This window comes from Epinephelus moara, chromosome 16 (assembly GCF_006386435.1).
Source record: "Epinephelus moara isolate mb chromosome 16, YSFRI_EMoa_1.0, whole genome shotgun sequence".
Lineage (NCBI taxonomy): Eukaryota > Metazoa > Chordata > Actinopteri > Perciformes > Serranidae > Epinephelus > Epinephelus moara.
In genome coordinates, this window is record NC_065521.1 from 21204561 (window position 1) to 21219501 (window position 14941).

Sequence of the window (14941 nt, forward strand, 5' to 3'; positions counted from 1 at the left end):
TCTGAAACATTAACGTTATCTTCCTTGTGCGTTTCCACTTACTAGTAACGTTAACGCTACTATGTAACGTTAGCACTGTAACCTTATTCTAAAACTCATCAGTCATCACTGACTCCGGCTGAGTTTCAATACTCTGGGGTTGCGTCTGACTGTGCAGGACAGGTAACGTTATGTTTAGTTTGCTTCTAATATAACATATAACGTTATATGTTATATTAGAAGCAAACTAAACATATAACATAACATATAACGTTATATGACAACACAGCATCCGGTTGCTAATGGCTAACGACTGTAGCGTAGCCTCTGAAACATTAACGTTATCTTCCTTGTGCGTTTCCACTTATTACTAACGTTAACGCTACTATCTAACGTTAGCACTGTAACCTTATTCTAAAACTCATCAGTCATCACTGACGTTTTAAAACTGCGGGGTTGCGTTTGACTGTCTTAGTTGTAACGTTACACTCGCTCTCTGTGTATCTAACGTTACCTTGCCAGCGCCTACGTCTATCTTAGACGTAATGAGGACGTAATGGAGGAGGGGGGATGGGACTTTGGAGGGAGGCGGGAGTTGTGGATGTGAAATGCAAAAAAGGTAAGAGTAGCTTGAAACTGATATTGATTTTTTTAGGTGGCTATAATATATATTTCGTGCTGCCCCCCTTCACAGCAGTATATTGCCAGCTTCTGTGTGCCAACATCTACTGTATGTAATACACTGACTGTGGATTAGTACCTCATGACCCCAATTAAAAAACCGAACTACCCCTATAAGACAGCAATGGCTGCTATTAAGGCAGGTTTTTCTGTATTTGAACATATCCTCGTATCTTGTACCTTGAGCTCCAAAGTCTTGATGGGCGTTGAGATGTGGGCACCACGAGCAGGCTTCTGAACTTGAACTTGATCCTGATCCTGACCATCATACTGGTCCAGCTCCTGATCTGTGTACTGGTCCTGGTCTTGATCTTGATACTGGTACTGATCGTGGTCCAGGTCCAGACTTCCCTCTTGGTCTAGATCTTCTCTGGACATGAATTGTGTGCGTTCACTGGAGCTTCGCTGGGACAGCTGGTCCATACTGTAGCCCAGAGCTGAAGCTGGTGAAGTGCAATGGGAGGGAAACATCAACCACCTGGACTCCACATAATCTACAGCACAGTGTGTAATCATGCCAAATATGGTGCTTAGTTAGGAAAGATATCAGAAGCTGCCTTTATTGCTGTTTTTGCCAAGAAATTTCAGGCTCTGATAGGAGATTTAGGCGCTCCCTTCACTTTTAGGTCCATAACACAAAACCAATAAACCCTGTTGCTGACATTGCTCAAAGTATGTTTTCATGCATACATTGCTGTCAATCCAATTTCCAAACCTCGGGGCTCGGAGCCAAGTTATTGCATTGCATAATCCAGGAAATATAAGTGAGCCTTCGTAAAGACAGTGAAATCCCCTGGGTTCTTACCTCCATCAATGCTTCGGGGCAGCATGTATCTCTTGCTAACGGACCGATCGAACTGTGGGGCAGGCCTGTCAATCAGAGCACTGGCTTGTCTGGTCTGAGCTTGGGTCCGCCCACTGTAGCGAAACTTGGAGCCAATCACCAGGAAGCCTTTAGGGGGCGGCTCTGGGGAAACCAACCTGCAGGAGGGTTCAGTTTGTGTAAATCTACCAGAAATACTCAAATTAAACACCTTGTTGACATCTTCTACTAAAATACACAGTTTAGAATCTTAAATGGGTTTGTTCTGCTGGTCTCCAGTGTCCTAATAATTTCCTGGAAAGAACTTAATTTTTGTGATTTGGTAGTAATTGTAGGAAAAATAAAGACAAAGATCTAAAGTTATTTCAGTCAGGCTCTGCCCAAAGTAAATACAATTTCCCAACGAGCACCTCCAACCCTTTCTAGAGTCACTTTGAGGGAAGTTACTGTGCCTAGCCAAGGAATAGTCCATCCCCATAAAACCACAACATGTAAATTTTACACTTTTATACTTTTTTTAAATTATACAAATGGGACTTCAGTGTTAATTTGTGAGTTTTAGAGGTGCTGGTGGGCAGACGCAGTGTTGTGGGGGGACTAATGGGCCTGGACCTCCCCACTTGTACAACTGGCCCATTCCAAATGACACAGCTAAGTTGCATTCAACCCCAACAAAACGTTTATTTAAACAGAAACACTGTTTCATTGAACACCTTGTGGTGTTACGCAGGTGCACTGCCTTTTAATACGCCAGCTTTTAGTTCAGTTCAATTTAAAGAGGCTTTACTGGCATGGGAAAACTTACATTTACATTGCCAAAGCAAGGCTGAAATAAAAACAAAAATTGTATGTACCATAAGTGAAGATCTAACAGAATTTGTTTTATATGTACATCCCTGCTGATTTGGTACACCTTTGACACACACCTTAAAGCCCATTGCACACCATTTCACACCATTTCGCAGAAACACGTCATTCAACCTGGATTCTGTAGCAAAATGGTGTACGCCATTTTCAGGTTGAACATGCCCCTGGAAACTGATGTGTTACTACCGCCTACAGTAAGATGTGTAAAATGAGTATATCAGCGGTTAGAATGCAGATGCAGTGCAGACACTGTCTAACTCCATAGCTGCACATGCATTTCCTCTTGAGACTAGAAGAACCTAGAAAACAATGTGGGTCAGACAGAGGTAAAGCTGAAAATCCCTGCCTGACTTGATTGTCTCTATTGCCTTGAAAGCATGCAGCATTTCTGCTGAGACAAGCTTATGAATTGGGAGCACAGTGTGGCACTCTGCCTTGTTTGAGACAATCAAAGAGCAGTCGATTTCTCTCCCTGCAATCAAATCAAACAAATAATAATCCAGCCAGGTCATCCGAAGATGGTTTTCTTTCTACAGAATTAAAATGTCTGTGTTCTGAATCAATGTATGTACTGGTCTAACATTCGAAAACCCACAGCAAAAATAAACACTGGTGTGTGCCACTTGTAATGAATACAAACTGTCACAGGTAAACAATAAGCTATCTGAGGATTTAAAATGTTTTAGGAAAACATTTAAGAAGTACCATAATCAACCAGATATGCTTGTCGCCTTTCACAGCATGATATGAGTCCTTTCGTTTTTAGCCAGACTACCAGTTGGAAACTGTCAAAGGAAGGTAAACAATATTTATTTCTGAAATTGAAAAGCCCATACAAAATCCTTTTGGCCCATCCAAAATTGAACACCTGCCTGAAACAGTGCCATCTATAAGCTAACCATCCCCTAGCGTTAGCTTCATATGTACCATACAGACATGAAAGTGGTATCAATCTTCTTATCTAACTTGACTGGAAAAAGTGACAGAAGTTCATTTAAGTCCAGTTACTGGAAACTTTATACTGAGTGCTGAATTGTGTGATTGCCTGTCGACAAAAGTCTTTATGTGGAGGCTGTTTTGCAAGTTCAGTTTACCTGCTGTGCGCTGACTAATAGACTCTCCAGCTTACAATAACAATTATTTGGAATTAATTAATCAGCCTTGTACCAAATGATTTCTGTCTTCATTTCACTTACAATAATTAATAGCAAATTACCAGAAACAGGTACCCCTCTATTAATTTTCACTTACATATTAGTTCCTTTAAATACAATTATTAAGAACTATGGAGTGAAAAGTTTTAGGATAAAAAAGAATCAAAGCATTTTCATGAGTCTCTCTTAAAGGATAGCTCTCTGGTGCAGGGTGTTACCAGTTCATGCAGTGTGCAACGACTACAGTGCAGAAAAAAGAGTGTGTCTGTTTGTGTATCTGTGAGTGTCACATCCTACCTGAAGAAGGTGTGGTGCTCAATGCAGACCTTCCACAATCGCTTCGAGGCCCGATGGTTGGGCAGCTTGAAGCCTATGGTGCTCTCAAACTGTTCATACTGAGCAGTGATGGAAAGGAGTGGAGGTGGAGGAGGAGGTGGGAGGTGAAGAAGAAAAGGAGAGTGAAGGGAGCCAGTGCGGAAAGAGATGGAGGGATGGTGGCAGGGTGAATTGTGTTTACTCCACAGCAATGGAGAAATCAATGCTGTTTTTCTGTTTACTCGTAGAGATATATTCTCCTACTGCCATGTCAGGTTTTCCATCTCTAACCAACCCACAAATTAGCCGTCCATGCATTCACTCCATCTGATGTTCACTGGTGTGAGCAGGAGAAGACGCTCTCAAATCAATAGGTTATTAGCAATATAACAGGTCTTTAAACATCAGGACTAGTCCATTCACAAGAGGAAGCCAACTCTTGTCCCACACAAACAAATCTGTGGGTACAGTTTAGAATAAAAGCGCTTTAAAACACAATGATGACCCTCCAGGCAAATCTGAAGTGACAGCTGACTTAAGAGGATAGAGCTGCAGAACAGAGTATGCACAGTATGGCCTTGGTATTCGCTATGAAGATGTCAGTGTCAGTTTAACAGTGGATGTTAAACACACTGCACATACCCTAAAGGCCAAAGAATGAAGGGAAAAAAAACAGCAAATCATAATAATTTTAGGGAGTTGCAAACCAAAGCGAGCATAATGTGCCTCTAACATTTGCAAATAAAATCCTTGATGAAAGTGCAAATCCTCATGACTGGCTAATCACGCTTTAAAGTCGCCGTAGAGGAAGAGAGATGTAGGAGAAGAATAAAAACATAACCTATCAGTCCTATCTTTAAGAGCGGTATCTCTGAGGGCTATAAATAATGTCCTCGTCAGTTGTCACATGGTTTGCTGCAGATAAATCTCAGAAGTAACACTTTTAGCAAACCATGAAATGACTATTTATGCTGCTTGGGCCGAGTCAAGGGAGACAATGATGTAATTTTAACAACTGTGAAACCATGAAATAGAAATGTGGAGTTGGCTCTTAACCAAATGATCCTCTATTCAACTTGCCTCTGCTCTGCCAGAATGACTGTCATGAGCTGTTTTAGTGGGAATGTGCAGGCAATAATTGTGAACTCCTAAGTCAAACAAGATGCAAAACACAAGATAATGATGGTTTTTTTACCTCTCCTGGGCGGATCTTGATGTAGAAGTTGCTTCTCTTATAGGAGATCTTTAGGATTTTTGGCCAAGCAAATCTGTTGATTCTTAGACGATCTCGGTAGATGAGAAGACCATTGGCACTCACACCGAGCATTATGTCAATTCCTTCCGAATCCTGATAAACACAGGCACTGAGTATCAGAAAACCTCAGACAAAATTGCATGGACAGATACCAGATACTTGAAGAAGTATTTCACTGTTGGAAAAAGTAATCATTTCATAAAACTGAGCTGTCTGTGCAGCAGGAAGATGCATATACTTTTGGGATTGGTGCTACATGACCAGAGAAAGCAGAGAAAAGGGGCTATGGCATTCGCTTTTGGTCAAGAGTTAGAAAACCTACAATTACCAGAATTCACTGCACCGTACTGGACCAATAATCACTTCCACTGGTGAGTGACGTAATGCAAGGTTGTTTGTTGTGAACTTAGGCTGTATACATAAATGGACGACGCATCTCCACTTCCTCCCACTGTACAAAAATGAAGCCAAAATACCCCAGATATGGCCACCGCCATCTTGCACTGATGACATCATTTGAAGCCAGAGTCTATGCAGCAGCAATATGGGTGGCACCCCAAACACCTGTCTGACCAGTCACGAGTAGGGATTAGCACACATAGCTGTCAATCATGATATCAAACCCCCTTTTTAAGGCATAAAATAACAAATTAAAATAAAACTTATGAAGAAAAACAAACACTAGGACATTCAGCAGCATGATAAAAACCACTTGAAATGACAGAAACCATCTTTGGTAATAGTTTTTTATTTTTGGTCCATGTCCCATCCCCTAACATGGAGGGGGTGGGGTTTATGACCTACAATGCAGCCAGCCACCAGGGGGCAATCAAGATATTTTGGCTTCACTTTTGGGAACTGTCATGTTATCAATCTTTGTATACAGTCTATGGTTTTGACAGAGGAAACAATATGGGGACCGGTAACAAACAATCTCCAATTACAGTTAAACGGTAAGCTAAAATATATTTCTGGAAAAAAGAGGTGAGAAATGGGCACCACAGAATCTTGGTCCATATTTGATCAGCTTCGGTTTACCAGCCTCTGCTTACAACATACAGGAAACAGTATGGCGCCCACTTCGTCATCACAAACTTGTATTACAGCTGAATGGTTCACTACAATATGTTTCTGAAGACATTTTAGGCAGGAAAGAGACCATACAGTTACAGAATCTTGTTCTTTATTTGATCACAGTTCATTTACACACACTACCCTCACTATAATGCGACAAAGCTGGCTGAAAATTGTTAAAGTATCCCTTTAAATTTTATCTCTGTACCTTAGCATGATGCAGGTCCACTCCATACATTGAAAGCTTCTTGGCATTTTCTAGAAAGTTCACCTCTGCCTCTGCTGGACTCATTCCCCTACAAGACAAATGCCACAGATGATTATTATTCATTCTTTTCATATTCTTCCCACAAATCAAAAATACCAGCATTTGCCATTATCCTGATGGCATTCAATTTAATTATTGGAACCGTATATAATATCTGACCTGTAGTTACGGTGCAGCTCCATCACTCTCTCCTCCAGCTCACGAGTCTGGTTGGGTGCAAAGCGGAAGTCGCTGACGTAGTCGGGGCCATGTTCCTCAGGCTCGTAGTCTCCCAGTTCAGCCTGGACAGTGTAGGAGCCCAGAAGGGCGTGGGTGACAAACGAGCAGGGCAGACGACCAGACAGGATGTCGTCCCTCAGCTGCAGGCACAGGTAGTACCTAAAACAATACATGATGTCATCAAGAATCATCTCGTAGATCCACTGCTGGACTGTAGTCACAATCTTTATTTGATGTTTGAAGTTTTTAGCAATGCTAATGGTGTGTCTGTCTGCCGGTCCACTTCTTTCAAGTGTGAGATATTGTAAGAACTGATGTAATAATTGCTATTACATTTAGTATTTTTTGATATTTGAGGATGAATCTTACATACTCTTACCATTAGATCAAAATGTGGCTTTGTCCGAAACTGCTGTATGACCAAATACCTGCAACTCTAATGACATTCCTGTCATCCTCAAGCTTCTATAAATGGATTGAGTCAGTATCCTACGCATTAATTAAACGGATGACACATGACCTATAGGACATAGCTCCAGCCAATTGATCTACATCTTGGCCTATCCAACTATAAAAGCTGGTTCACTCAAATGACCAAAAGTATTTTGATCTCTCACTCACTCTTGGTGCAATTTTTTGAGGTTTTTAGATCTCATTGTTTCATTCACTGAGAATTTCATTGTCAATCCAACATCCATAATTTCCATGTTTCATAACTGTGGTAGAAATTCCCTGAGAAACCCAACAGCAACAAGTCTTTCCAAACAATTCCCAAGGTATTTCGGACAATCCACAGACCTCACTGTCAACAGTTGATTCTATGTTCACCATCAAATATGTCCTGAATAATAATAATGCCAACAGTTTTCATAGAGACTTCTTATAGAAAGAAAGTGTGGATTATTCAGAGTAACTTGACTAGCTACTGTTTTAGGAAGGTTCTGTGTAGCCTCAAACACTCTGAGTGGAGTGGCATAAACTTCAGAAAGCACTCACAACCTCATATATCTCACGACCTTTGCACAGAAAATGACAGTATAATACTACTAGAGGTAAGCAAGAAAATGTGTGTACGTGATTTGGGTGAACAGACCATCTAAGCAATTCCTCATGGGTAATTCATGACGTTCATGCAAGTTGTTCTGACCTTTGGTTTGGTCATAATACTTGCTCTTGACCAAAGCTCCTATATATGTATGCATGGAGTAGCCTACATAAAGTTAAAACAATGTATACTATTGTCTAGTAAGAACAAAACACATTATAGTCTACTTGCTTATCTTTGTGCAAAGATCATAGTGCCACACATTGAACTGTACTGTTTCAAAGAGAAGCTCTACGGATATATGGATTTTTACTTAGTTATTAAAGTGTCTTGCACCACATGGCATCCAGCACATGTGGACTAACAATCCATCAAACAAAGACAGTCACGTATCAGCTCATAAAGTTCACAAATACAGACGTCTTTATGATCAAGGCTTGATCTGCAAGCAGCAGGTGGTTTCGGTTGAATACTCTGTTGCTAGTAGCAACCATTACTGGCACAGTTCTAAGTTTAACTTACATTGTTACATCTAGACTGTTATCAGAAATGTTTCAATCTCAGAACCAATCGGCTATTGGTCTGATGACAATAAGCCTCCGGGGGCAAGGGCCGATACTTTGTGGTTCTGGTGTAGCCAGCAGATATATAGGACGAGACTTCCTCCTCCATGCACCAGTCATTTCAGATAATCTCTGTGAACAGATATCTGCATATGAATACAGATCAATCTAAAAAATCATCATACAATAGCCGATGCCCTCCAAGATTGCATTTCACCTCTTTTGCTCTTCACACTGACTAGTTACCTGCCGCTCAAACTGGATAGGTCAGTATTATTTGGACTACAAAACCAAAACATGAACTGTTGCCTACAGATTCTGCATGGGTCCTTATGCAGATATTTCTTCACAGAGAATGTGGAGGTACGTCACACTGTGTGAGGTGGGGGTGCCATCTTTGAGGTTTGCATTCTGTTATCTCTATTACAAAAGTTTGCACTCAGTCCAAAAAAAAAACAGTTTTCAATATCCATGTTTGTGATTGGAGGTAGTACTTCTGGGTGTATAATCCAGCCTTCGGGCTTCCAAATCATATGGATCTATGTTGTTTATTGTGATTAGTTTGTCCAAATGCAAGTGCTTGACCACTGTAGCAGGCACTGGTAACATGTCCTTTCAAGATAGCCCCCTATTTAAAAAATTTAACACAGCCGGATGTGAACTTCACTTTCTCTACAGAGGTTAGAAATGTTTTAGCAGGCATTTTTTTATCTACTAACCAAATGCATCCAATGTCGGAGTATAACAGTATCTGCAGACACTCTTTTTATGATAGCTGTTATGTGATTGTTGCTTTGTGATTTTCTTTATTTAGTTCTTCAATTCTGCAATCAGTAGACTGCATTCAAGGACAAGTAGCTGTTAGCTAATTTACTGCTGGGCTAACTGTTAGTCTTGTGGACTTGTGTTTGTATGCTTTCTAGATTAATGACAGCGTCTTGTGTTGTTAGTGTTAATTTGTCACTGGTGACACTGTGATTCTTCCTGACGTTTTTATTTGACAGCTAGCTAGTCCATACTTTTGTGATGTAGTGTAATTCATTCCTCCAAGATGTTTCCGTTTTACTATTGTTTATAGTATCTCATCATTTTCTGATTTGGGATCACTCTCACTGGAACTGTTTTCACAGTCTCACAAATGCCTACTTCAGACTACTTCAGCCAAATGTTTTCAACCTTTATTAGAATGTGTTAAGCTCGCTGCATAGGGTGTCTTAGCTGTTATGTTCTTTCTATAAATCCTGCCAAAACCAAAATGTCCTCAGGACAACTCCGCATATCAGCTTCAGACAACCAAAACAAATCTGGGCTCTTTAACTGTGAGCTGTGTTGTTGTTGTTTATGTATTCACACCTACCTGGTGATGTCTTCAATGAGCACAGACGGGTCTGGAGGGTAGAACTTGACAGAAAATCCAAAGATCCAGGAACCAACTGTGGACAAACAACAATCAGAGTTGTTTTGTGAAGGACTGCTATATGTGTGTGGATTTGTTTGATGTGTTTCCTTGAAGTCCTGGTTAAGGTTGCATCATAATAAAATCTGTTGCACAAAACAACCTTAAATTTTCTCCTTAAGGTTTCCTTAAAATGTTCACTTAAGTATTATGGTTTTCTCTTTGCCTTGGTCTTATACTTAAAGAATCCCTAGACTGTTGCACAAAAGACCTTAGCAACCAAAGCAAGGTAGAAAACAAACAAACAAACAAACAAACAAACAAACTTAAAGCCGCTACAAGGAACTTTAAACTGGATATGCAAAAGTCTCTTGTTTCTGCTGATGTCTGTGCGTGACCTACAACAGCAAATGAGACCATCGGTGTGAAGATAAGCTATTTCTATATAGTGTATATCCATACCTTTAGGAAACTGTCTCTGGGTCCGCCCCAGGTCGCTTCCAGGACGAAACGATTTACGGCACTCAGACGGCACACGTCATCTTGCCTAGCTGCTTACATTTATAGTGACTCTTATAAATAGTCGCTATTCCTCCTCCTCGACCCGACGTCCGCGGGGAGTTAAAATAGCAGCAACCATTGGGTAAAAGTTCTGTGAAAGCACTGGACTCACCAACAGTCAGCCACGTCTCAGTCACACAGAGAAACCCAATCCTCTGGGAGTCAGGAAATCCTTCAGGATAAATGTTTTGTTCGCTAGCGATATAGCATTTACCAGCCCAATCCTGGCAGGAGCCGGCGGGTCCACGGTGTTAGCTGTCCGGGGAGCCACACACAGAGGCCGCAGGTTGCGCAGATTCACCCCGCGCCAGCGGGGACGAGGAGAGCAGGGGCCGCGGGGCTGGAACACCTCATCCGGGCCGACGACAGGTACCAGCCAGGCGTCGACAGGGTCCAGCGAGTGCCGAGAAATAAAGAGGCGAGGCACCGCTCCATACTCAGTCCAAGAAGCCGTGGAAGTGCTCGCCAAACAGGCCTTCAGCCTTACCAGCCGACCGCTGCGTTTACCCCGGCGGCGGTGGCGCTTACGCCGGAGAGGTGGAGCTGGGGCGCGGCAGAGGTGAGCTGGGATCCCCGATAGGAGCGGGGGCAAAGTTTTCCCGTCTTGTTGTTTCATTCATCCCCAAAACAAACACATGCGCGAGCCAGGTAAGCGTCTTTACGACAATACGCGCTAGAGCTCATGGGAAATGTAGGCTTCATTCCGGCAAAACACTACCGCTTTTGTCCACAGGGTCGCCAAAATCAACTCAAAATTAAAGTTCTTTGTAGGGGCTTTAAGGTATATTTGACTTTACCTTAACAGCATCACGAACACACCCCAAGAAGAGTGCTCTGTAACCAGGATAACGCACTGGATACTGAAATACTTTTTGTTGCTTCTTCCTACAATCGTTTTCTGTTACCTAGTATTTGGGGATCAAATGTACTTTGTAGGATTTCCTCCTCTGACCAATTTGGTTTTCTTGTCTTCTTTTCTTCTGCCATTTTTCCCACTAATTACTATAAACCAACTTTTTACGACAATAACAGGCATCACAAGCATGAGTCCAAGCAAAGTCTCCATGGAAACTTTTACTGCTGTAAAATCTCTTTCAACGCAGTAAATGAATTAATGCTTTTCCTTAATTAAGGAAACCTTTTAAGGGATTCTGTGCAACTGTGTAAGTCCCTCAAGTAAGGAGAATTTAAGCCTTAAGTGTCATACTGACGGAGAAAACTAAAGGTGTTTTGTGCAACCGGTCCCAGTTAACTGGAGACAGCTTGTCCAATAGGGGACAAAAGGTGATTTTTTGGATCAGCGGTTAAGTTTAGGGCTGGGTTAGAGTTGGAGTTAGGGTTAAGCAAGTAGTGGTTAGAGTTAGGGTTAGTGTAAGTCTTCAGGAAATTAATTTATGTCTATGTAATTTCCTCAAAAGTGACCTAACAAAATGTGTTTTTCTGTGTGTATGTGTGTGTGTGTGTGTGTGTGTGTGTGTGTCTGCTGCACTTACCCCGAATTTGCTTCTTAATCTCTTTGGAGGGATCCAACCAATGCTGATAAAGAAAGAAAGAGACAATCCCCTTTGAGAAATCCAGCCTCAGCAAAATCATCCATATTCACATTTTTAAGAGCCCTTTTAAGAGCTGTGCCTCACCGGCTGCTCTTCCCCCTTTTTTTTCAATCTATTCCCTTGTTGAAAGCTAAATATATTCATACCACAAAAAAATGAATGAAGGCTTCTATAAACACTGAAAGCATCAATATTGGGGCTATAAATGCCAGTCGAATCCAGCTCCCTGCGCTTAATGTCACTAGAGCTTTCATTGTGCACTGTAGACCCCATGCACCATTTCTAAAAGGCCATATTGTCTAATCACATTTTAAAAGGTTAAAGGCCATGTATGCCACTCACAGGTTGTAAGTGGTTAAGTATGGCTAAAAGGGCAACCGGGGACTCGCTGCTTTATAACACCTGGAAAAACAGTCTGGTTAAATGTGTTGCTTGGCTGCAGGGCAGGGTGACATTTGCTCTGAAATCAGAGACAAAATCCAACCCCCCAAAAAAGTAAATCGTCTATTAATAGCAGATGTAAAGAAACACGGCAAATTCATTGTCAATACATATTTTCGGTCTCGGACTCTACAAAGCTATTCACCACAGACGGTCCTAAATTACCCCCACATAATGTCGGTATTGATCACAGAAAAAGAAGATCTTCTAAAGACATCAGAAATAAAGTCTACTCCACTTTAGATGATGTTACACAATAAACAAGCACAAGCTGCTGAGTTCTTGTAAATCAATGAATCACAAAACACATTGTCAGCAAATAAAAATGCACTATTTCCACAACAACTATAAATGTGCTCCACCATTTTGTGCCAGACTACAATTCACTAAACCACAGGTTAGAATTCTGAGGGTTCCTGTGTTCACTTGAGTGCTTCATTATACTCTGCATGATTCAACTCGGCTAGTAAAAAATATTTTTTAATTCATCATATGGAGCCTTAAAGTGTAAATAAATAGAAATGCGACCGCATCCCAGATTTAATTTTATTTTATGGGTAAGAACTCAGCGAATGTTCATCAAATAATGAGATATAAATCTCGACACATAATAAAACACCTAGTGCACGCAAGAACGTTATGTGTGTAGCCTGTGTGTGAGGTCTCTTATAAAGCACATTTGGAAATGAATTGTGGACTTCACATTGGCTGATACAGGGTAGTAAAGGGTTGCTCTTTGTTTGGTTTAATTGCAGCTGCATTTGGCTCAAGCAACAGAGGCTCAGCGACAGATCACACATTGAGTAAAAATATTTTTAAATCACTCAAGTAAAATATGTTAATGCATGTGTGTGTGGGTGTGTATGTGTTTGTCTTTGTGTTTCTGTGTGTCTGACCTTGGCGTTGTCCGTGTCCTGGAAAGTCAGGCCAAAGTAGTCCCTCTCCAGCAGGTTCAGATGGCCACACACCATGTCCAGCAGGGTCTGGCCCTTGGCAAATTTCTGTTACACAAACATATGTACACACACATATAAGAACACACAGCAAGTGGGCAGGTGACACAGTGCAGGTTCAGGTTGTATGATCATCGCATGCTATAAAGGGAAGGAATGAGGACAGAGTGTAATAATGTGATTCAATAAAGATGTGTAGGACTGCCAAGCGCCTGCTGGCCTTGCGCTTAAGCCTTGTACAGCATAGCTGTACTGAAACCTTTGTTGAATGTCATAGCCTTCTTTCTCTCCCTGTATGTCCTGTCTTCATCTAAAGTATTTGCAAAATGCAGAAAATAATCTTTATATCTCTATAAACTGTCAGGTTATCTCATGGAATAATAATAACACTAATATCTTTTCTTCATATTTCACAACACAAAGGAGTAAAAAAAAAAAAATCAGTGACATAAAAATCCACCCGACTGTGGTCTGAGCGAAGCATCCAGTCTGTCCTCTCCCCTGCTGAGTGGGAGGAGCCACGCTCTGTATGCCTATATAAGGGGAGGAAATGCATTTCGCATCAGTGGCGTTTCAAGAGACCACACCTATCCTCCATCCAGCCCTTCAGGGCTGAAAACAAGGCCTCTGTGGGACGCACAGACGGCCTTGGCAAAACACCATCTCCACACACACATGCACGGACACAGAGGAGCGTGCGCACACACAGGAACACACATGCCAGATTCATCTCCTAGGGAAACCTGGCTCCTATGGCGACAAAGCAACCAAGCAGCTGTTACCATGGAAACAGAAGTAATAGGTCCCTTCTGTATGTGCCCTCTCACTTTCTCTATCTCTGGTTACTACAAGGCCACCACAGAGCTTTGTTCAGCCCGTGTAGGAAGCACCAGCCGTACAGTCAACATACCTTTTAAATATTTAAGAGGAGACTAATTAATTAAGCATTATGGAGTGATCCGTCTCTCAATCATATCAATAATAATTTATATCCTGCTGCACTGAGGCTGCCACGGGTGAAGCAGTCAGAGAATAATGCTGATTAACAGGCAGAGGCTGCAGTTGGTGATTTTTTTTGGGGGGGTGCGGCGCATATATTCGATTTTCTTACAAAATGAAATTGCAATACACATCTCAGGTGGTCCCCCAAGCATGGCAACCAATTCAGGAGCTGCTGATGAGATTTCGTTGTCGCTCCAATTGGCTCCAATCACATTTCTGTAACTAGTTCTGTGGGCTGATTGTGTTAGCAGCCATTTGGCGTAATCCTAGAAATCCATTTTGCTGATCGCCTCACCCATGCAAACAAGATGAGGAGAGAAAGTGTGTGTGTGTGTGTGTGTGTGTGTGTGTGTGTGTGTGTGTGTGTGGGAATGGGTTAATGGCCACTCGAAGAGAAAGTAAATCTTTCGAACTTAGTCACTTTAAGTAATGCAGGTGGAGGGATAGCACCGTGGAATCAAATAAGTAGAGGAAAGCTGTGGCGGTAAGTTAGCCTGAGTCAGTGTAGCTTCTATTATGGGATGCAATTGCACAGCTATGTTCTTAGATATAGTGCTCAAACTCTATAGTCAGGTTGAGTAGAGCAAATGACAAACTACCCTGCCAGCAACAGAAGAATTTCAGCAGTTAAAGGAGTGCTTCGGGGATTTAGTATCACACCTCCAAAAAATTGGCTTGTGTTATAAACTTGAAGCCTCAAAACCCAAGCCGAGATAACCCAGATGACATCACAAGGGTGAATTATTTTTTAGACTTCAGAAAGATCCCCCCAGAGCAACAAAAGACTTCTTA

At 41.7% G+C, this 14941-nt stretch overlaps 1 protein-coding gene across 2 annotated transcripts in view; it reads right to left on the minus strand.

Annotated features, from left to right (window-relative positions):
* Positions 1-14941, minus strand: part of si:dkey-178k16.1 (band 4.1-like protein 1) — a 60609-nt gene that overhangs the window by 18346 nt on the left and 27322 nt on the right. For both annotated transcript variants that reach the window (XM_050065620.1, XM_050065619.1), the window contains exons 4-12: positions 13091-13195; positions 11694-11736; positions 9601-9676; positions 6576-6794; positions 6357-6444; positions 5015-5167; positions 3802-3899; positions 1466-1641; positions 841-1103 (exon numbers count right to left, since the gene is read on the minus strand). In XM_050065620.1, the coding sequence (XP_049921577.1) occupies positions 841-1103; positions 1466-1641; positions 3802-3899; positions 5015-5167; positions 6357-6444; positions 6576-6794; positions 9601-9676; positions 11694-11736; positions 13091-13195 (1221 nt within the window). The remainder of the gene's footprint in view (positions 1-840; positions 1104-1465; positions 1642-3801; positions 3900-5014; positions 5168-6356; positions 6445-6575; positions 6795-9600; positions 9677-11693; positions 11737-13090; positions 13196-14941) is intronic.